The sequence below is a fragment of the Xenopus tropicalis genome, chromosome 7, assembly GCF_000004195.4.
Source record: "Xenopus tropicalis strain Nigerian chromosome 7, UCB_Xtro_10.0, whole genome shotgun sequence".
Lineage (NCBI taxonomy): Eukaryota > Metazoa > Chordata > Amphibia > Anura > Pipidae > Xenopus > Xenopus tropicalis.
Genome location: NC_030683.2, coordinates 58,207,828 through 58,232,316, shown reverse-complemented (window position 1 = coordinate 58,232,316; position 24,489 = coordinate 58,207,828). Strand labels below are relative to the sequence as shown.

General features: G+C 38.3%; 1 protein-coding gene across 1 annotated transcript; it reads left to right on the top strand.

The window, feature by feature from the left end:
• The first annotated feature begins 2,873 nt into the window (after positions 1-2,873).
• On the top strand, positions 2,874-11,742 carry clcf1 (cardiotrophin like cytokine factor 1). Its single transcript, NM_001016067.2, has 3 exons — positions 2,874-2,935; positions 5,487-5,650; positions 10,617-11,742. Exons 1-3 carry the CDS (start codon positions 2,920-2,922, stop codon positions 11,106-11,108), a joined length of 672 nt encoding a protein of 223 aa, NP_001016067.1. The 5' UTR covers positions 2,874-2,919; the 3' UTR covers positions 11,109-11,742.
• The last annotated feature ends 12,747 nt before the right edge of the window (positions 11,743-24,489 follow it).

Genomic DNA, 24,489 nt, shown 5'->3' with positions numbered 1-24,489 from the left:
TTTATTGTACACACTGAAGAAAAGAACTGATTTAGCACATGTAGTTTTTCTATTGCTTGAGAGGCTTGCAATCGAGGAAATACATTTCACTAAGGTTTCTCTCTACTGGTGAAAATAACCCTACACAACTGCTGTCTTTTACAGGTAATAGTTCATGATCTTCTGTACCTGCTTTAGCATTTGCTATATCACTTTGATCTCTAATTGCCTCACCATTATTGTACTCAGAAAGTGAGCGAGTGTGGTTAAGAAATACTAGCACTTAATCATTCCTCAAAGTTCCTCATTCCTCAAAAATTACATTTTAGCTTCCTAAACCTTTACCCTACAGACTCCCTAGTTGAGAGAAAGAGGTTCATAATGTAATAGTGTTTTGCCCAAGCCTGTACACCCTAGGTAACCCAGCCTGCTACCTTGCCTCCTGCCACCCCCTCCCTCTGCTACTGCATGTGCATGTATGTGCAATGACATTCTTAGAAGAGAGTGCAGCGTTTTAGGGCTTCAGGGGGCAAGAGATTGTGGACAATTGGGAGTAAAAATTTGAGGGTGCTAGGCAGGTACCTCTTCTGCCTAATCCTAGTTCCAGCACTGCCAGCAATGGCAATCTCTGTATTTTGGCAAATGCCAGATGGGCTGCTATAAGATGATATAGACAGATGCAATTTATTGGACTGGTGGGGGGCTGTGTATTGGGCTTATTTTGAATCCCCTATGCAGTCTGGTTTTCGGCCTATGCACTCCACTGAGATGGCCTTATGTAGAGTGGCAAATGATCTCCAGACTGACAAGGCCAAAGGATGTTACTCGGTCCTCATTCTCCTAGACCTTTCCTCTGCTTTTGATACTGCCGACCATTCTGTTCTTATGTAAATTCTCTCTTCTCTGGGTATCCGGGATCAGGCTGCATCCTGGTTCTCTTCCTATCTCTCTAACCGCTCCTTCTCTGTTGCTCTTGCTAACAAATCCTTTACCCCGGTTCCCCTTAGTGTGGGGGTGTTCAGGGCTCTGTGCTTGGTCCTTTGCTGTTCTCCCTGTACACTCTCTCTTTAGGAGACCTTATTTCTTCTTTTGGTCTTAAATATCACTTATATGCAGATGACATCCAGATATATTTAGACACCCCTGCACTAACCACTGAGGTTCAAACCCAGATTGGTAACTGCCTCCTGGCTATCTCCTCCTAGATGAACCGACGCCAGCTCAAACTTAACCTAGCTAAAACAGAGCTCATGGTCTTCCCGCCTAAACCTGGCCCTCCTTCTCCTTTCACCATTACTATTGATGGCATGACCATCAACCCTGTAAATTCCGCACACTGCCTTGGGGTTATCTTTGACCAGTCACTCTCCTTCTCTAACCATATTAATAACACTGCCAAAACCTGCCGTTTTTTCCTCCACAATATTGCCAAGATACGCAATACTTGTTACTTGTTCACAAGTAACAGCTAAAACACTAATACATGCCTTTATCCTTTCCCGCTTAGATTACTGCAATCTCCTACTAACCGGCCTCCCAGACTCCCACCTCTCTCCCCTGCAATCAATCTTAAACTCTGCTGCCAGGATCCTCCTGCTCTCTCCGAAGAGGGAACCTGTTCAGCCTCACTTAAGCTCTTTTGCATGGTTGCCTGTTAAGTAAAGGATAGCTTACAAAATCCTTCTGCTAACATTCAAAGCCCTTCACTCCTCTGCTCCTCACTACATTTCTTCAGTGGTCTCCCTGCATGTTCCTGGTCGTCTCCTCTGCTCCTCTCAGAGCCTCCGTCTTTTTACACCATCTACACCCACTGCGCTCTCTCAGCTTAAACCTTTCTACCTCGCTGCTCCTTACCTCTGGAACTCTATCCCTGAATCCCTCCGTAGGGAACACTCATCCACTCTCTTTAAGAAAAAGCTCAGCTGTTACCTTCTGGAGCACTAAAACATTATTTTTCCTAGTCCTGCGCTTAAGGGCAAATGCCCATACCTGGTGCACTCTTACCTTCCAGTTTGTGCCTGTATGTTACCCAACCACTTAGATTGTAAGCTCTACGGGGCAGGGACCTCCTTCCTACTGTGTCTCATACCACATGGCCCTTATTTCCTGTGCATTTATATATATATATATATATATATATATATATATATATTTATTGTATTTATTTATTATATCACTTGTCCTCCCTCTGTGTAATTTTGTAAGATTGTACAGCGCTGCGTACCCTTGTGGTGCTTTATAAATAAAGTTATACATACATATTTACATCCCAGTGAAGACCTTGATCTGCTTTGTAATAGCAGAATAGTATTAAATTATTTTATTGCTACTGACCTGAGACTGCTGTATTTATTAACCTTTTGGTTTGTAAACATTACATACCTATTGATGCCCTAGCTGCTATGATGAACACAGAGAGTGCGCAAATGTATTCTGGGTAAAATAGTTTGTTTCTAATGCATGGGTAATATGTGATAAAAAATTTTTACAATGTCAGCAGTCGGCTGGACACACCCCCTAAGCCGTAACATGAGATAAGGTACTTTATGCACTAAAAAAACAACTTTATATTAAGTCTGAGAACACATAAGAGAATTTTGTTTCTTAGATCTGTACCCCCTTTAAAGCTCTTCATATTCAGAGACTTTTATCACTTCATCCCTCCCTTCTTCTTTCTCTACTTCCTCTAAGTCTCGCTTTTTCTCCCTGTGGTTACTCATCTGACGTCAGGGGAGAGGCTACAATTCTCTCTCCCTCCCTCCCAAAAATTCCTGCCTTCCCCTTTCAAATCATTCTCTCCTCCCCTCCCTTCCCCCCTCAGATTACTCAGTCCGGTTTTAAAGGAAGGTAGGAGAGAGAAATGGCACTCTCTTCTCTGGCTACTAAAGGCACAGCTGGGCTTCTAGCGACCAGCACCCTCTAACCCTCCTGGGCCCAGACATGCTGCTTATTACAGGTACCCAGCCTGTTCTTCTATTTCTCTTCATCCTTTTGGGCTCCTTACGCTGCCCTTGGCTGGGCCGCCTTAAACTGCTCCTCCATCACAACACTTTATTACATACCATTTTATCCCTTTACTTACCCCTTTATCCAGAACTGTCTGAGGACTTTTTACAGTTCTCTTTCTATCTGTTGCCACACTTTTCAGTACTTTTATATATTGGCATAAAAGTGTTTGCGCTCCGTGTAATACCCAGATTTTCTCACCAAACGTAATGTCTTTGAAGTTGTTTTCTTTTGCTCGTTTAGTTAGGGATCTCATGTAACTTCTTACACTATTGTGTTTACCAGCTTATAATTGGCTGTTGTTCATATAAACAAAATGCTTGCCGGCAACTACTTTTTTCTGCACGTATCTGTTCTGATCTTACTTTACAACAATCAGAAAAGAGGTGTTAATACTTTGTTGCAGACACCGTAGCAGAAGGCAGAGGGTGGGGGTAGAAAGCTGCAAGTGTTTCTGTCACATGTACCATAAAATTCAGAGCGGCCTGACACTTTAAATTCCTAGCAACATGTCACTTTTAACGAATATAGATAATGCATTGGTTATGGATTCTAGCTTTAAAGAGCACGTGAGAAGCGCTTGTGTCTCTAACCAGGAGCATATTTCACTTTTATTTTAGCTGACCTGCACATGTACATTCCTTTATTTCCACATTCTCCATATACTACAGCATATATTTCATTACAGTTAAAACTGTAAGTGGCAAGTAGAAAAATGCTTTCTCTCCCTTACATTTAACACAATCTCTCTCTCTCTCTCTCTCTCTCTCTCTCTCTCTCTCTCTCTCTCTCTCTCTCTCTCTCTCTCTCTCTCTCTCTCCTTTCCTCATTACTTCCCAGCTCTCTTCTCTGTTTCCTTTCATTGCTGTAATGCACACATATGCTTCATATTATATGTAAAACAGAGAAAGGGACCAAAATAGAGAGATACTGGGAAAATAAAGTGATTTAAGGAGCTACATTTTCCTGTTTTCACTGTAATTTCATTGGTGTTGATGAATTAACCATTCAGTTTGCTATAGTTCTGACCTTTGTCTTAGTACAAATGTTAGAATTTATAATGCCTGAGCAGATTTTCACGAAATATGTTGCATTTCTACACTTTTTAATGTGCAATATTCATATAGTCTTACATCAAGTTTATATGGATAATAAACAGCTGGAGAAAGAGAAAAATTGAAAATATTGCAGGTCTGATATGTATTATGCAGGATATTTGGGACCTGAGGGTATTTCCATAATAAACCACCATCTTTTTATGCAACATTAAAAAGTCAAGTAGCCTTGTTTAGCCATCATTCTGATTTATGCTAACTTAGTTACATGCTCTAGGTACACATCAAAAAGCAAATAAAGAGCAGTTTCTTTAAAGCTGACACTTTGACAAATGGCATTTCTGTATTTCAGGTTTTGCTAGATAACAGGTCTACTGATGGTAAATTCAATACCTGTAATATATATTAAATCTGAAAAATGTATTTCAAATTTTCATTAATTGTTCGAGTGTGCAAACATATTTTTTTTTCATCTTTTTCATTATAGAGTGAGTAGCATGTGTTTCTACTTCTTTGGAGCTAGGGGCTAAATATCAAGTCCACAAATGTTTTCACTAGCAACAAATTAGAGCTTAATTCATGTTATTTGTTTAATATTATGTTTAACCATCCAGGTGTAGGATCCTTTATTCAGAAACCAGTTATCCAGAAGGTTTTGAATGGTGGGAAAGCCATTTTCCAAAGACTACAACTTAAGCAAATAATTCTAATTTTGAAAAATGGTTCCCATTTTCTCTGTAATAATAAAACAGTACTTTGTACTTCATCCTAACTAAGCTGCATAAATCCATATTGGTGGCAAAAAATCCTATTACATTTATTTAATGTTTAAATTATACTGAGGTATAATGATCCAAATTTCAGAAAGAACCCTTACCCAGAAGACTCCAGGTTCAAAACCTAGTTAAATTCTTTACTGGTACTGTACATGGTATCTCATTCTAAAAATTAAACTCATTTGTAAAATGTTTAATTTAATTGATTTTTCCTAAATTATGATTTTATAACTGTTTAATAGGTGGTATAAAGCTTATACATTTTTAACATTTGACATGTTTCTTAATAGCTTTAAATTATGAGCAGGCATAGGTAAAACATCAGTATGACTAAATAAAGGCTCAAGCAATAAAAAGGAGATTGATTGTGAATGATAGTTCAATTTTTTTTTTTTTTTTTACATTGCTGGTGCTGGCACTACTTGTCCCATAGAAAATACATACAATACAATATTAATATATAGCATTTATATAAAGTAAGCTTTCACAGTAAAATAATGTACTGTGCTGCATGCATGTTGCAGATGCACCTCTAATTTGTAGGCAATGATATTTGTTACTGGTGAAATATCAATTGATGTATTCCATTGCTTTCTAACTTATTTATTCCATGTTTCTTTTTTTCCTCTGTACAATTTCCTATTGTCTCTCTTGGACTGCGGAACTGAAGGGGGCTCTTACAGAGTCCTGTGTGCCACTTTGGTATCTCTCTTTCACATTGTATCTAGTGATGCTCTAAATGTGACAGATCCTCTAGCTCGTACATCAATTCAGAAAAGCTACGATCTCACAAAATACTTGGAACACCAGCTTCGCTCTTTGGCCGGACCGTACGTGAGTATAACATCTGTGCTAACTGTTACTTGTTTTACTTGCAATCTACATTAACAACCTACAGAGGGATTTCTCTGACCTTTATGCTGGAGTCTTTCTACAAGCTCCCTGAAGTCATCTCATATAACTTGGGCTAAGTTGCAGAAGGTGTGCTGGTCTCCACTGGGTTATTTAGTGGAAGATGTACTGCCTACTGTAAAAAATAAGGATATTGGAAGTCTCTAAGAATTCTGTGACCAAATAACAGGGGCGGTCCGAGCCAACCAGATGCCCTAGGCAAACCGGTCGGCTTCCTCGCCCCTGCACTTACATCGCACCCCCCCCCCCCCGTGTGTTTTGACGGGCATGCGCAGTTTGCGGCGTGCGATGCAAAGCGGCGCAACGCAAAACTGATCGCGTACTAGGGGTAGGCAGGAGAGACAGCTGCTTCTTCTGCCTACCCCTAGTTCCGGCCCTGCCAAATAAAGGCACAAGGCCACAGGCTAATTGCTTTGATACAGGTTATCAGACTTCAACTCATGATTGCTGGAGGATGCTGTAATTTAATGTGTAGATGATTACTCATAGCATTATTTACATGACAGAAAGTCACGTGTTCAGATTCAGTTCGGCCAGGACCGTGGATTTGGCCAAATACCGAATCCTGGATTCGGTGCATCCCTAATAAACATCCTGTCAATTATTTTTGTATATACCTTTTACAATAGCAATACATTATTTTATATTAGAAGCCACCTTGCGTTGTATTGTGACCTGTATAAAAGCAGTCAGCCTGTGGCCTTGTGCCTTTATTTGGTGTCTGTAATGTTCTTTAAACTCCTGGGACTGCTAAACCTTTCATATTATGAAATGGCTTAAATTATTCACTGTATAAATTGAAGGAAGTCGGTGATATATATTTAAAAGGAATTTAAATTATAAAGTGGCTATAGTCCTACTTATAAGTGTATTTACTATTACCAAGTTTTACTACTTCCCTTCTATGAGTGAAGATCTGAAAAATGCATTATGAGAAATGTAATCTTTTCAAATGTGACAGATCTGTAAAATTATCAGTGTAGCACAATACTGTGAGTTAGGCCTTGGCACCAATAAGACTTGCTCAACAACTGCTGCCCTTCTGTAAAACCTTTAAAGCATCTCATAAAAAGTTTAGTCTGTCGACTGAACATGCCAATGATGAAAGACAGCAGTTGAATGCAGTATTATGATTGATGTGGTTGCAGAAACAAGAGGTTTCTAGCTGCCCTGTTGTTCACAGGATGGGTTTAAAGGAGATAATATAAATGAACCTGGCAGGATGTGCAGCTGTTTATTTCAGCTTCCGACATCCTTTAGGCTAGTGCCACATGTGGTGTATTCTCGGCCTGTGGGTAAACGCAGGCCCAAAATCTGCCCTTACATTGGCATCTGCCTTCTTCCTTCCACACATGGCAGATATCAATGCAAAAATGCGTACTCACATGTTTCTGCTCCAAAATCCATTGTGTGGGCCTGCACCTGGGCCAATACAATGGATCTGCGTGCGGGCAAGGAAGAAGGCCAACCATTTCAATAAGTATTTCCATGGGCTGAGAATTGGCCCCATGTGCCATTAGCCTTAGATTGTGGAGATTTTGGTTGTGTAGATCCCTATACCGTATAAACACTCTAGCAGCTAATTTACTAGTATGAAACAATTATGTAAAACCTTTTATCAGAAAAATGTTATTTCCATTTCAAAACTATTCTTTATTTTTAACTGATTTGAATGTTCTTTATAATAATAAGACAATATATTGTACTTGATGATAACTAAGCTAGCATAAAACCATGTTCATTGCAAAACAATGTTTTGGTTTGTTTTTAATTTATTTAATCTTTTTAAAAGCATAAAATATGAAGCTCCAAATTATCTAGAAAACCCCTGGTCCCCAAGCCTTCCAGATTATAGATTCTGTACTTGTAAATTAATCAAAAGAAATACAACCCCAGGCAGTGCACTTTATCAGTTCTCCCAACATCCCTTGACAGCTTGTGGGTTCTGTTTACAAATGTGAGATGAAGCATTAGAGAGAAAAATTGCCTAACATTTATAAAACAAATGTTTGTTTATTGAAGAGCTAATTTTCTATTTTTTTGTCATGCATTTAACTGATGCAAAATCAAAATCCACTTTACAACACCAAAGTTAGAAAATAACCTACACAACAATGTTTCATGTTTATAAGTATATAAGTCTTCCAAAAAGTCATATATAAGGAGGTGACAATTAAGAACCTGTATTAATAAAGACTGCAAACATATATTTAAACAATGTAGCAGATGCCACATGATTACGGGACCCATTGTTTCAGAAAAAATCATGTTGCCCAACAACTTGCATTTATTAGAAATGTTTCTGATTTTGATGTGTTTTGGAGACTATGTATAGCGGATGACAGACTGGACAATGTTAGTTGTAAAACCTGTCCACTGAACTGTCTGTTAATTTAGTAGAAAAAGAGCAGCTCATTGTACAGAAGGCTTCTCAGTAGACTGCTGATTTGTTTTGATTGTGTTTGGACAGGATCAAGAATGTGCTTTTCAAATTTTAGACTTTGCCTTGTTTAGTGCAAAAATTAAAAAATTACATTTCTTAATTAAAATAATAAGGAAAATGGTAAGTTCAACTCAAGCTGAAGTAATCCTGAAGAGAGCCAATGCTGAAGAGAACTAATTTATATTTTGATAATACTAATAGTTGTATACATATATCTAGAAAAAAAGGATGCATAATCAGAAACCTTCACAATAGGAGGCATTAACAGAGTAATAATGATCACATTTCTCTGCACATAAATCCCACAGTGCGCACATATTTGTTGGTGTGTACACATAAACACAGGTGCAGCACAGTATACATTGGTTTATAAGACCCACTCGTCTCTACGCATTTTACTGTCTCCAGCTCTCAAGATGTTTGGCTCAATGCTGTCTAAAATGAGACCGCTTCCGCAGTACTGAGCCAATAGAGGGTGAAAAATGAGACAGATGTACAGTACATTAGAGAAATAGAAATTAAAACAAAGGCATTAAAATTATATTTTTTGAGATACACACACACACACACACACACTTACTTTAAGACAGTGTGTTGAGTAGAGGTACATAAGTAAATATGGAGAGAGTTATACTAATTTCAACAGAAGCAGGGAGGGGTGAAGATTTGAGAGAAAAAGAGGTGCTGTTTTGGTTGTAATATGGCCTAGTTATAGTATGAGACAGCCTTCTCACTTTCTACAGTCAGTGTAAACTTTGTGTGTCTTTCTCTCCTCACAGACCTCTACGGTCTTCTCTCTTCATTTAACCCTCTAATTCTTTTACTTTTACTTTTTTATTATAAGTGTATTCCCTTGAAGTTTATTACAAATTACTAAAACATGCTATATAAAACCTTGCTTCAATGAAACTTTCAAAACATCTGATTATTTCATGAACTCTATAATGAAGGCTTTGTGATGTCATTATAAGATGGCCTGTTACTTATGAGATTTCTTTTGAAGCTCCATTTGGTTTGATGGTAATTTTGTTTGTTCTTTTTAAATTGTCATGCCAGCCACTGTAAGGCAGTTTGCATGGGCTGAGACAATTATGGCATCCTCAAAAATGCATATTTGGTGGATTTGTGTTAGTAGAATCCATGGCACATATATGTATGTGTAATATATAATATATGTGTGTGTGTGTGTGCCATGGATTCTACTATATATATAAAAACAAAACAGCACTGTCGATTCTGTATTTCCAGTCAGTTGTTTGAGCCCATGTGTTTGTTTACAAGGCAATGTATAGCTCTGATCAAAGAGCAGACTGCAGCACCAAAATGGTTAAAGGGAAAAACACACTTATCATTTTAAAAGAAACTGGATAAAGAAATCCTAAGTTATGGAGAATTTTTCAAGACATTTGGTCATCATGCATTAAAGTCAGAGTGTACATATGAAACCTGTTCATTTGAGGAATGACTGTATATAAACAATTTAATTTTCTGCATATACACTCTAATATCCTTTTTTTGTATAAACACAAAGGTAGATATTCATACAGTATACTCTTGAGGAAAAAAAATCAACTGTGTTGTATACAGAGGATATGCATGAGGTGTTGTGGATCATATATCTATAAATATATATGTATAATTTATATATGTATATAGACTGTTATATAAACTACATTTCATATATAAACAGACATTCAGAAGTAATTATATCTTCAAGGACTCCCCCCTCCTCTCTTTATTCCATGTCTTCATCTCTATTTCATTTTGTAAATATGTATAAAGCAAAGCCTTTGAACCTCTTGTAGACATAAAAGTAAATAAACACTGGCAAAACCTTAACACATATCTATGCAGAGTCTGGTACATGAAAAAATATAGACATATAATAAATATATAGTATAGGTATGGGATCCTTTATCCGGAAACCCGTTATCCAGAAAGCTCCAAATTACGGAAAGCCCGTCTCCCATAGACTCCATTTTAATAAAATAATTCAGAATTTTAAAACAGATTTTCTTTTTCTTTGTAGTAATAAAGCAGTACCTTGTAATTGACCCCAACTAAGATATAAATAATCCTTATTGGGTGCAAAACAATCCTGTTGGGTTTTATTGATTTTTTTAGTAGACTTAAGGTATGGAGTTTCAAATTACGGTAAGACCCCTTAACCCAAATACCCTTAGTCCCGAGCATTATGGATAATGGATTCTATACCTGTGTGTGTGTTTTCATATAAAGAGCATAGGGTTTCTTTATTGAAAATCCACAAGACTTAAATATAATGCATTCTTAGTCACTTGTGTGTATAATATAATATATATATATAATTGCTTTGAATGGCTGTGTTCCAATCAATTTCATTAATTACATATCCACAAAATTGAATTTATAGCATTTCCTATTTTCTCATGTTAATCATATCTTCTTCTTTCTTTTACTTCTCAGCTTAATTATCTTGGTCCTCCTTTCAATGACCCAGACTTTAACCCACCACGTGCTGGGGGTCCTGAGACAATTCCTAGTGCTTCTGTTGACTTTCATCTGTGGAGAAATCTGAATGATGGGCTCCGTTTGGCGGAGAATCATCGTGCATACAGCTTGCTTCTCTGCTACTTGCGATCAATTGATGAAGAGGTAGCACGCACTGAACTAAGGAGAAGCTTGGGCCGATTTTGCACCAGCCTGCAGGGCCTTGTGGTGAGCATTGCTGGAGTTATGTCTTCCCTCGGCTATCAACCACCACAAGAACTAGTAACATCCTCTCCCCCAACAGCAATGGGTTTTGGAAGAGGAAATGACTTTTTGAGAAAAATGGAGGACTTCTGGTTGCTAAAGGAGCTGCAAATTTGGCTTTGGAGGTCAGCCAAGGACTTCAACCGTCTCAAAAGAAAGGTTCCATCTGTTGTGGCCTTCAGAGTGGAATCCCGTGGGCTGTGATTTGGTTGATATGAGGATGTTGACTCATGTTGCTGTACTTCTTAATACAGCAATAACCAAAATGAGCAAGCCACAATGGTATTATTGTGCTCGCATATAGATGGAATGTTGCACATTTTTGTTACTGGAATATAAGTCAATGGAAGAATATGAGAATACAAAGTCATAACAGATTACTATAGCCCAAGGAGGAGTTTAGATTTTGTTCCCAGAAATTGAAAAAAAGTCATAAGGGAAATAATATGGGTTAACAATAAGTGGAGAATTCAAATAAATGATCACTGACTTAAGGAAAACAAGCAAAAACCATAAAGGGAGCAGTGTGACCACAAATATGCAGAGGGGGTAGTGCAAGAGACCGTAGGGTTGTTTTATTTATGGGAAGAGCCTGTGTGGTCTATTTAAATTACACGATAAAAAAGATATGGAAAAAGGATATAAAACAGGGCATTCTTAATTATGGCTCAGTATGAAATGCTGCCCAAATTGCAGTGGCAGTCAAAGAGAAAAAATATTTACTAAATCTACTAAATAAATATCAACTGCAAATAAGCCTACATGAAGAATATTTCAAAGGCAATGGGTTATAGATAGGACTGTAAAAGAACCAGAACAGCTAAAAAAAAAAAAAAAACTACCATTAATGCCTAGGGTAGATGGCCCTATGCATCTAAAAAGGGTATTTCTCTTTTAAATTATGTTTTAGTATGATATAGAATGTCCTATTCTAAACAACTGTTTTTTTAGAACTACAGCTATGTCAGGCTACAATTGTATTGTTATTGTTACTTTATATTTCTTATATTTTTATTCAGGTGCTCTTTTTCATCTTACAGTCTGATATTTAAATGACTGCCTGGTTACTAGGATAAAGTAGACCTTAGTAACCATATAGTTGGCAAACTTCCAACCTGGAGTGCTTCTGAACAAAAAAAAGAAATAATTCAAAAACTGCACAAAAGTAAAGATCTTTTAAGTAATATCTTCTAAGAATATTCACATCATAAAATATTATACAAGTAAATTCAAAGGTAATACACACCTTTTAATTCATGAGGGGTCATTTACTTTGACCCAAGTCAAAATGCAAAACCACAAAAGGGGTGCTCATTTAAAAAGCACTTGCAGTGTGCAAAGTTGTATAGTTCAACCGACTTGTGAAGGTGTCAGGTACTAATATCTGGAAGAACCTTCCATGCTGTTTGGGTCTCATGCAATACAGAAATGAAAAGCACTCTTAATATTTGGTAAATGCAAGAGTTATATTTAGCTTATGCACACAAAAAGGGCAATGTTTTAAGTGCTACTGGGCTCTATCAAACCTTTAAAAAGCACTTGTGTCTGAGACCTGTCTGCACTTTGCACCTAGGGCAAAATTAGAATCCTGCTTGATCTTGCTGTCTGCCACAGGGCATGTCTGAAGGGCTTGTAAGTTTGAAGATGCTTACATGCTGTCCACTGTTCACCCCTTATGAACACATCAAGCCTATAACAGCTTTACATGCAGTACAGAGCGCAAAGTTGAAAAAACATGACCGATTGTGCCTGTCTTTTGAACTTTTCACCCTGTCTTGCACATAGGTGCATGATCTCCCAGTCTCCTCTGCAAACCCTTTTCTAGCTAACCCTCCTCATTTGTACATTACAGATAATTCTGCCTAGGTACAAAATTAACAATACATAAACAGGATGTCAGCCAGGCAAGAGTGAAATGGTGTGGCAGCCTAGTTATTGGATAAGTTATAATTACCACTTTAATAACATTGGTAAAACAAAAATGGTGCTGTGTGATACTTGCTATTTTATTACAGAATCCTGTTTCTGTTTCTACTACTATTCCATGTTTCCATCAGAAACAGTTTGTACTGACCTTCAAAAGTTTGTGTAATAATCAAAAGAACTTTCTTAAATGCATATAATATTTATAAAAACATAAGTACAATCCAAGGAGAGGGAAATCACCAGGAGATAGGAATCACCGGTTCGGGTGCTGCTACTCAGAGCCTTTTGCCTACTGAAGCAATGATTCAGAAACAAAAAAGAAAGTGCTCCGAAACCAGAAAGATTTCTTCAACTACTGAACCAGGTATTCTTACAGGTACCTATGAAGCAAAGCAGGGCAATCATGTTGTAAGAAGCAGTAGTTGCTAAATAAAGTTTTTCAACTGGATTTGGATTGCTAGTTTTTATTTCTGGATTAACAGTGTTTTTCAGTTTTGTTTTTTGTTTGTTTTTTTTTTTTTTAATTATACATTTTTCTGTTTCTATACCATGACTGTTTAAAATACGTAGGGTTGCCTTTTTTTGTCAGCAGAATTGTGTAGTGACTTGGTGATTAGGGCAGGGTTAAATAGGTGTCAGGGGATATATTGAAGGTGTGCTGGGGGCAGAAATACTAAGGATTACAAATTTACCAGCAATTACATCACGCAGGTCTCTGCTGGTATTGTACAGGCTAGGCACCCAAAACCACCTCATGTGTCCATAAAGTAGGGACTCATGAGGTGGTTCCAGGTGCCTAGCCAATAAAATACCAACGGTGACCAGCCCAATGTAATTGCGGGTAAATTTGTAATCGAAATAGCTGGTTTAAGTGAAGACTAGTTTTGTTCAGGTGGAGAATTTGGCTGCTCAAGCAGAGAATACAGTTAATATAAAAGCTCTTAAAACATTAAGTATAAGTTAACTTAAGATAGCAAAATTTCAGTGTTTTCCTGATGCTGCCCTGTCCTTTGCCTTCAGCACTTAACTTTTGGAGCAGGTCAATCTGAGACCACATTGCTAGTGCTTAGAGCACAATTACCCTAGGAGAGCCAAAATTCTGGTTCAAAAACTGGGATTTGGGATCTCAAAGTTACCATGAGCAGATTTTTACTGTCCCTGGCAACCTGTGGGGTTACCACCTAAGAGTTCTCACCTTGCCTCATGGTAGTTGCTCCCTGTTTACCCTTAGCAATAATGCCATTAAAAGTGTCTCTGGTTTACTCCATAGGTAGGGTTGCCACCTTTGGCATGTAAGGGGCCAGGCTTGATGTCTTTGGATGGAACATTGCCATTTAGAGGCTGTACAGTGATGTAATTGCTGGGTATCTAAGAAGGATTTTTGTACTGGTTTCTGCTTATTGAAACATGGATAGGTAAAGATGAGCCAGGCAGCAAGAGCTGTCTTATTAAATATTGAACAGGTAGCAACCCTACCCAAAGTGCCACAAGAATTTTTCAGACCCCAGTCTGTGTATTTTAGGATTCTTTCTTTAATGTTCCTTTGTGATAGTATGTATATATGCCTGTATAACTGTTTTTGTATATTTGCTTCTTCAGTGTTATTTCCCTTGTTATGTACCTATTTATTTATTGCATTTGAAAGGTTATTTATTTTCTTGCTGTATTTATTTCAGAGACTCATGTACTTTATATATCAATAAATTGTACTCATTGGCACAGCCGTAGAAGCTTAAAAACTGTGTCATTTACACAGTGGAGATAAATGGGGGTCAAATGTCATTCATGGCTTTCTACAGAAATGTAGAATTAAATCTTTTTTTCTCATTTAAAATATATTTGTTGCCAAGAGATTTGCCAAGAGATTTTAGTAATTGATGGTGGGACAGATACAAACTTTCAATGTAAAAAAATATATATATTTTCTCTTGGTGTTACAAGTCTGTTAATGGAGGTATATCCATGCCTTCTTAAATCTAGAAGAAACCCACCAGTAAAAGTGTCTACCTAGAGGCCAATAGTCTGGTGCTGTTTAGGTGTACATAAAATGAGACTGCTTGTATGTACCACAAAAATATCTCTGGTATAAACATGAGGGCATGCCAATTTTTAAAAGCACATTTTTTTCCAGTTGTAAATAAATAGTACATACAAGTGTCTCTTTATAAATTATAAAATAAGTACCATCATGTATATAATCTGTGTGTCCAAGAACTGTGTACATTATTAAGAATTTATAAACCATTTATGCAAATGAAATACATGAAGCTGTGGATATAGGCACATTGTGTTCCTCAGAGTGTTTAATAAACTTGATTATGCAAGCATTTATTGTAGTTGATTTATGCTATTTTGTTTTTTCCATATGCAATTCCTAACACATGGATAATGCTACATTTATTCAATACACATTGATATTGTTAAATATATAAACCTATAATAATAATTTTCTATATGTAGGCTATTTTAAATATTGTGCATAAATGTATACTACACACATGATTTTGCATGCTATTTATATATATTTTAGAATTTTAATGTGAGCCATGAAGCCATAAATTAAATCTAAATAATAGCAACTTGGCACTTAAAAATGAATAACACCTTATGTGTCTTGCTTAACCCCAATACTTACTATAAGTTTCTAGTGTTATGGTCGCTTGTTCTAAAACAAACCGTGAAATTTTACACTGTAGCTTTACACCTTTTCCATTAACAAATTCCAAGCTCAGCATGCATTCATAATTATACATGTGGCGCTCTATCTGGATACCCTGCTGCTAAAGAGTTTATACACCAAATAAAAAAAAAAAAATCAGATGGCAGTTACTCATATTTGCATATATATTACTTATTCCATGTATATTGAAATATTCTGAGAATGTTTCAGGGGATCAACCCATTTTCTCGTGTTCACACAAAAGTAAAACCAGAACTGGTATATAATTACTTGTGTAATTATACACAAGCATATGTATAAGTACTGTATAATAATTAACAGTGTATTCCATTAAAAGGATTGTGATATTTCTGGTTTTAACAAACACTTGTCACTATTCCTACTTAAACCCTAGCACCACTATTGTTTCCTAACAGCATGGAGCAGATTAAGTGGATCGGCTGCATCTCTGTCTGCATTTATTTATGCATTTCTTTTTTTTTTATTTGTGATTTATATATTTTGCTTAAAGGATAGTGACACATTCCAATTTTAAAGGACCAGTAACACAATTTTTTTGCATAGGCCTTCTACACACTTTTATTAGCATATTTAAAATACAGAAATGTTAATAGCATAAGTAGATTTTAAATAAGTAGCATTACCAGGTATTCTCAGGACTCAGGCTGCAGCACTTCGTTTGACAAACTGTCACTTCCCCCTCTTCCCCCTCCCTGTAAAATGTCAGCAGTGCGCTCCACTCACACAGAAATCTAACTTCCAGTTTTAACAGGAAGTCGCCACATCGCCTTTTTTAGCTGTGTCCTATACTGCCACGGTAATGATTTTTTATTAAATAACCACTTATATTTAAATTTCAGTCTGTTGTATATGTTAACTAAAGTGTTTAAAATGTATATTTGCAATGTAAAAAAATTGTTACTTTTCCTTTAACAGGAACTTGTGACTATGAGTACTAAAACCCTAGTGCCACTGTTTACTAACTAATATACCCCCTGCCTGCCCCAAGCTTACTCCATACTAACCTGTGAAGATCTCCTGCATGGCTTGAAGATGAAAAGCTTCTTGAGTGACAGCGTGCTTAGGGATGAGACAACATTTTAATAGGATGGAGGACAGATGTAAACAAAAACAAAAAAAAGAGCATTGTCCATAATAGTCTCATCATAGAAGCCAATTTTGACCATGCCCCCCCCCCTTTTTTTTTTTTTATACCACACCCATGTTATGACAAGAGCTTTTAGAACTATACCCACATTAATGGCAACAGCACCCAAAAACACCAAATGGTTGGTGTTCACTGCAGGGATATCATCCATCACTCATGTGAAAGAAGTGGCACAACCACCCATAGCACTTAATTAAACCCCTCAAGGGCCCTCTAAAAACATATATAAATGGTAAACTCTGAGAACATACCCCCACCAGGTTCAACTCCCACTGGCAGCATAGGGCAGGCACACACAGGCAGGAGACATTGAAACCTATCATGTCATACAGTACATCATATGATATCAACTGATCGCGACAACCCCAATGCCAGCACTGCTCCTACAGAGTTGTGAACAGTGCAGGGGCTTATTAGTGTGAGCTGCACAAGGACTTACAGTTGTGAATAATACAGGGGCTTGCAGCATGAATCTGAGGTATGAGCAATGTAGGCAGGCCAGTTAATCTCAATACTGATACCATTTAAAGCTGAAGGCAGAAATAAAGAGGGCCACACAAGGAGGGGGGGGGGGGCTGCCAGTTGGACAGCACTGCACTATATGGACATATGGGATCACAAAGACACAGCCTGCAAGTGCTTTGGGGGGGACGCATGTGCAGTAAAGAGTAGTGAGGTAAAGGAAGTGGGCATCCCTATTAAAGATGGCGGCGCTGTTCACTGAAAAGAGTCTGTAGTATGTAGTATGTGTATCTCAGTAAATCTTTCTCTAGGCAAGCCAGAAATATAGCGTTTCTACATAGCGATAGTAGTCCTATTGAATAGTGTGCTTAATTGATTTTGACTTTCCTTGTCCTTTAAACCCTCAACCAACCTAAAGTTTACTTTCACAAGATTTTAAGGAGAACCATAGCAATAGTAGCAACAATTGCTGCAACAGTATATTAAGATTACTCTGCAGTAGACCAATAGTTGGCTACTGATACCCCAATCAGATTATACAATAGGAAGCAGTGGGGAGTGTCACCCCAAGCACATAGTGAAAGCAGGGGGCACAGGCATCTAAAGCACAATATACAGAGAGAGGGAGGCAGTAGATACTGCCAACCAGTGCACATTTATACACAGCAGGAGGCAGAGCGGGCAAGCACATTATATACAGTGAGGGACAGTTGGTACTGGCACTCATAAATACTATATGCAGTTAATAAGAGTGGGTACCAGAACCCCAAGCATATTGCTAACAGTGAGTGGCAGTGGCCTCTGGCATCAACAGCAAATTATATACAGTGAGGGACAGTTGGTACTGCCATCAACAGCACATTATATAGGCAGTAGGTACTGGCACCTAAACACTACCCAACTCTCCCTACCAACAAGAAATATTTCTGAAGCTGGAGGCCTGAAGCACTGTCTAACCTGTAGAAGGTTACAGGTAGAAGTGATTGCATTCATGAGGTGGGAAATATATTTCTTGTGCAGGTTAGACAATATTGTTGGATTATAATTATGGTTGTCTCAGCTCTCCTGAGCTACACCAGTAATTGGAACACTGCTAGGCCCACAATTAAATCAGTTATTATAAATACTGTATATATGTATAGAGCTCACCTTCTGTTATTTTATTTTGTAACTCAGATTTTTTATTGGCCAAGTTTGAAAAGTTATCACAGAATACATGTGGAATTTTGCATATCAGAGTATTTTGACAGTCAATTAGTTGACATTTTCCTTTGATGTGTAAAAGAGAAAAACATAGTATAAACATATGCAAAACCGGTAAAACAGTGAGTATTGGAATCCAGACATATTTACATAATATATTTTGTAGTTCTACAACCTCTGTGTGGCCTATTATTAGTGTATGGTATTTAAGTCCCATCATTTATGGTGATTGTGGTGGTTTCTGATCTCCCCTGAGGGTTCAGTGCGAAATAAGCATCCCACGAGGACCATACATTAGCATTTGATTGTACATTATTTGTTATGTGAGCAGTCATAGTTTCAAATTGCTTATTATTTTCCACTCTTGTTATGACCTCGGATATACTGGATACTGTTTGTGATTTCCATTTGGAAGTAAGTGCTAGTTGTGCTGCCGTTGCGATATGGTTTATCACTTTTTGAACCAGGCGTTTAAGTTTCGCTACAGGTTGTCCCAGTAGGAGATGTAGTAGTTTGATATTGAGTGGAATTGCAAGTACCAAGCGAATAAGGTTGCTCACCTCTGTCCAGTAATTCATTACCCAAAGGCATTGCCATAATATATGACTCAAGGTACCCCTAGCTGTGCATACAAACAGTATGGGGAACTGTTTGGGAATGTTTTTGATAGCCTGTCTGGTGTCATATACCATCTCATTATTACCTTATAAACACTTTCTTTTTGTTGTGTGCAAGTAACTATTCGGTTGGCATTGTCCCAGATTTTTTTTGAGGCAGGTGCAGCCTCAGATAGAGGGGTTCTAACCCTTTCTGTAAATCATAGATTGCTAATATGGTAGGGGTAGGTGTAAGATGTTTCTATTTGTGCCCACCTTGTGGGGGGTGATGGTTGGATCCATGATAGGACTTGCCTTAGTTGGCCTGCATCATATTTGTAAATATCTGGTACCGTTAACCTTCCTTGATATCTGCTTATAAGTAAAACTGATCTTGGGATCCTACCTCTCATTGCTTTCCCAATAAATCTCAAGATTTCCCTTTGAATACCTTCTAAACTGGTTCTGATATAATAGTGTGGGTAAGATGTTCATTTTAATAGAAGCTATGCAGCCAAACCAGGATAGAGTGTTTATTCCATTCCTTAAGATCTTGTGTGATTCGTTTAATTAGTGGAATATAGTTTGCCTTATATAGGCCCCCATATTTGGGGGTGATGTGACTACCTAGGTATTTCAGATTCACCTTCTGTTATTAAATGGCCTCTGCTGCATTTCAATAAATTATCTTCTGGTCTTTTCTTCTAGTTTTACTCTTTCCTTCTGTTTTTCACTTCACTTGAAAGGACTGTTCTTTTAATTTTTTTTCTAACTTTTTATCCTATGCACCTGTTTTTAATAGTTTCCCATTTGCATTTAGTTCTCTTTCTGCTATTATTTTTCTTGCTCCTTAACACCTTTCATTTTCTGCTAATCTTTTTCTGTCCTTCCTTGACTATTTTATTTTACTTTATACCTCCTTCCTTTTTTTCTCCTCTCTACACAACCTTTTCCATTGTCCAGGTCATTGTTTTTTTGTATTTCTTATTTATTTCTCCTCCCTACATTTCCTTTCTTATATCCACTACTTTTCACCCTCCCTGTTATTTCTTTGGTAATGGTACCCCACTTTCCTCTCCCTTTTCTTACACTATTTATGTGGTTTTACTATTTCCACTATCCCCTGTTCCTCCTTTTTTTTCTCCTTTCAATTTTCTTTCTGAACTGCTCACCTGTGTTTTGCTTCCCTCACAGCCAATAAGCCAGCAATCTTGCAGCATAACTAAGTGAAGCAAAGCTACAGTTTAGCAATACTGAGGAAAGGAAAAATATAAATCCTCACTAGCCCACATACCATTCTTTCTTTAATCTCTGCATTTGTAATTTTTCTTGTTTGCCCTTTTTTATGTGGCTCCCTCTCTTCTCCTTTCCCTCCCCCCCCCCTTTTTTTTGTCCTGACACTTTCCCTCTCTTCTTTGCCCCACTTTGATGTGCGTGTCATTTACAGCCCAGCTTCAGTGTAGCATTGAAGCAGTGTAGCGTTGTATAACTCCATACATTTGAATTCATAGATCTTCCTATCTCGTTCAGTTCCAAAGTTCCCTTTTAGAATTAACCACATTGGAGGAAGCACATGAATAGCAGTCCCGAATGGTGTAGACTTTTTGTGTATTCGGTATTGCAATTTGATATTTGCACAGGATGTATTTGCAAGTCTCACATCTTTTGCTGTTGCAGGGAAATGTACTTGCTTTAGTTGTTTGGGGAAGAGCACTTCTACCAATCATTTTCCTCAGACTGGGTGGTTGTCTATAGGACAGAAGGGGTAGTTCAGGGAATATCTCCTTTAGTCTGGTATCTGTATGGAGCATGGGCAGCAGGTCTCTGGCTATTTTTCTTATAATGTTCAGCTGTGGGTTGTAGGTGACTACAATAGGTACCCTGTAGATTTCTATTTTTTGTTTGTAATCCAAGAGTGTGTCTCTGGGTATTTGAGTTGCTCTGTGGATCTGATCATCAATAACCTGTGGATGGTAGCCCTGATTAACAAAAGTTTTCTGTAAAAAATGGAGATGTTTATTTCTTTCATCAGGGTTTGAGCAAATCCGGTTGTACCTAAGAGCCTGGCTAAAAAGAATTGATTTTTTAATGTGATGTGGATCGAAACTGTCCCACCTAAGATATGCTGGACGGCAGGTTGGTTTTTGGTATAGGGATGTTTGTATGATTCCATTTTTGATGTAGATAGTGGTATCCAGGAAATTGATGTGTGAAGAGGAATGGTAAGGTTAATCGTGGGATGAAATTGGTTGAATCTTTGGTGGAATGTCAATAGTTCCTTTTCTGATGCTGTCCATATTATAAGTATGTCATCTATATACCGTAAATAGGTCAACGGTCTGATGTTGCAGGAAGCCAGGGAATTTTCTTCTAACTCGGCCATAAACAAGTTTGCATACTGAGGTACCATTTTGCTTCCCATAGCAGTTGGAGGTATACGGCATCTCCCAGTGAGAAGTAGTTGTGTGTTAGTATAAATCTGATTAGTTGTAGAGTTGGCATTGTGGGCATATGAGATTTTTCAAGGAAATACTGGCAGGCTGCAATACCATCTTCATGTGAGCTGTTGGTATAAAGAGACTCCACATCCATGGTAGCTAGGAAGTGGACCTATGGTAGTCAGTTTGTTTAAAAAGTCAGTGGTGTCCTGTATGAAACTGGGTGTTCTCTTGACAATTGGCTTCAGAATGTTTTCTACCCAGCCAGATATGCCCTCGGTTAATATCAGAGATGATGGGTCGTCCTGGGTTGCCTTCCTTATGTATTTTGGGTAACATGTAAAAAATACCAATTCTTAGATCTCCGAAAGCTTGCAATGTATTTTTATTGTTAGTCAATATAGGTATCATTTCTACAATACTCTTGTATTTGTGGTTTTTTTTTAATTATTTCTGTCTCTGCAGATTGCTTCATTCTCCTAGGTCACGGGGTCAGACTTGCACTGTGTGTCTGCCTCTTTCACAGAATCACAGGATGACAGACATTGTGCAGAACAAGCCAGACCCGGAAGTAGAAAGTGATCAGCAGATGGGGAACTTTCAGAAAGGTCACAGGACTGGCAGGACTGCAACCGGAGCCAAAAGAAAAAGCTTCGGTGCGGGGCCCAATTGGACGCAATCGGCAATTTAAATTTCCCCACTGAAAGTCAACGAATGACATCTGGTTGGTGGTTGCTTGCTCCGCCTCCTCCGCCTTTTCTAACCTGGAACTACAGTTACCCAGTGACTGACTCTGCAAAGTTTAGGGACTTAAGTATTAATAGTTAAAGAACGGCAGCAGTTTAAATTTAAACCAATAAAAGTGCCCACTTTTTCTAACCTTGAGTCGAAGTCACCCAGTGACAAACAGTGGGCAGGCACCCTGGCATAAATAGTGTGAGAATGCAGTGATACTGGCAGCAGGTTGAATTTTCCCCTTTGAAAATCATTAGGTAAAATCTGTTAGTGGCTCCACCCACTTTTTCTAACTCTGAACCGCAGTTACCTGGAGACTAGCTCTGCAAAGTTTGGGGACCTTAGTATTAACATTTAAAGAATGGCAGCAGTTTAAATTTAAACGTATGTAGTCTATAGGTGAAATCTGATTGGCTGTTGGTGGCTCCACCCCACCTAAACTTGGAATCTAGTCACCCAGGGACAAACTGTGCAAAGCTTGGGGACCCTGACATTACACATGTGAGAATGGCAGCAGTTAAAATTCTCCCACTGAAAACAATAAAAGAAATGTGATTGGCTTTTAGCAGCCCTGACCGCTTTTTCTAACCTTGGGTAGATAGTCACACAGTTACTGACTGCGTAAAGTTTGGCAACCCTGGCATTAAACCAATAAAATTCAATAGGTGAATCTGATTTGCTTTTGGTGGCCCCGCCCACTTTTCAAAACTAAAACTACAGTCCCCTAGTGACCAACTGGGAAACGTTTGGGGACCCTGGTGTTAATACTGTGAGAATGGCAGCAGTTAGAATTTCTGCTAAGTAAATAGGTAAAATCTGATTGGCTGTTCACAGCTCTGCCCACTTTTGGGCTAAGAAGAAGAAGAAGAAAAAGCTCAAGAATAAGCTGAAGTCGAAGAACAGTATGTTGGGTTTTTCAACCCAACATAATAAAATGACTTACAGTTCAATGAAATATCAGCAATAAAAAATGATCATACAGCAGGGCTAATTTACAAATGCAAGTGGATGCAAAATTGAGCTTGCATTATGGAATTCACAAAAGGTAGTTTCACTTTTATATGCTCCCAGCAACTTGAGTAGAGCTCTAAAGCACCTGTCCAGTTTGGTCTGAGAGCTAGCACTCTTGCAAAGCATGGATTCAAGAGATCCCTGCAACAATTGCCAGGCAGTAATTGCAGGGTTCCTTTTGCTGGTTTTGTTAATAACTTTAACTACTTGATTAGAAAGTAGGAGAGAGACATGTAATTGTCAAGCATGATTACCTTTAAGGCCTATTCACAGAGGCTGACTTGCTATTTGGAGAAAGATATTTATGATAAGACTTGTAATGTTGTGTTTATTGGGTTTGAACCTCAATAAGTTACAGGCTTCACAGCAAGTGTTGCATGTGATCTAAGTGTTGCATAAAAACAAAAAGATGTTTAAAACTAAAAAGGCACTATACAAGGAATTGCACTTGGGAGACTGTAAGTATCCAGTGGCAATATAAGTTCTATTGTGATTGCCTGTTTCACTCAGTGTGTATCTTGTTGCATTTATGTGATCCTGGAGCAGCAGTTCCATACAGCATTTACTCATGAGAGATGCAGGTGGGTTTTCCTCTTGGAATCTGAAGTGCAGAATCAAAGGGGAGAACTGGCAGCACTGAGGGCAGCTGAAAACATGGGGGAGAACAGGAGGCTCACTGAGCAACCACTGGCAGGGGCCAGTGCAGTGGGGGGTTGAGAAGGGGCAGTGGAGGTTAATGAGGGAGACAAGTTTGTTACAGTCAAGAGGTTAAGTAGGGGATGGAAGGGTAGGGGGGGCTGGTCCTCAGCTTGTAGAAACCAACAGATTTGCCATTGTGGGTGAAGATGCTGGGGAAAACAGCTCTGATCTAGCATGTAAGGAGCAGACTGACTCTCAGAGCACCCTTGGAGACAGCACCTCTAATACAGGTGGGGGGAGTAGTGGTAGGAAGGGAAGGCAGGGATCCCCAACCCTTCTTACTCGTGAGCCACAGTCAAATGTAAAAAGACTTGGAGAGCAAAACAAGCATCATAAAAGTCCATGGAGGTGCCAAATAAGGACTAATATTTGCTATTGGGCAACCTCTATGCACACTATTAGCTTACAGAAGGCTTTGGTAGTAAATCTTGTTTTTATTCAACCAAAATGTGTCAACAAGTCAGGAATTTAAAAATAACTACCTGGTTTGGGGGCACTGACGAACCACTGGTTGGGGATCACTGTTGTAGGGGATTCAGTTATTAGAAAAGTGGATAGGGTAATTTGTCGCAAGGACCCTACATGCCGAACTGTGTGTTGCTTGCCTGGTGCTAGGGTTCGGCATGTATGTATTTATTAAGTGCCACAAGGGTACGCAGCACTGTAC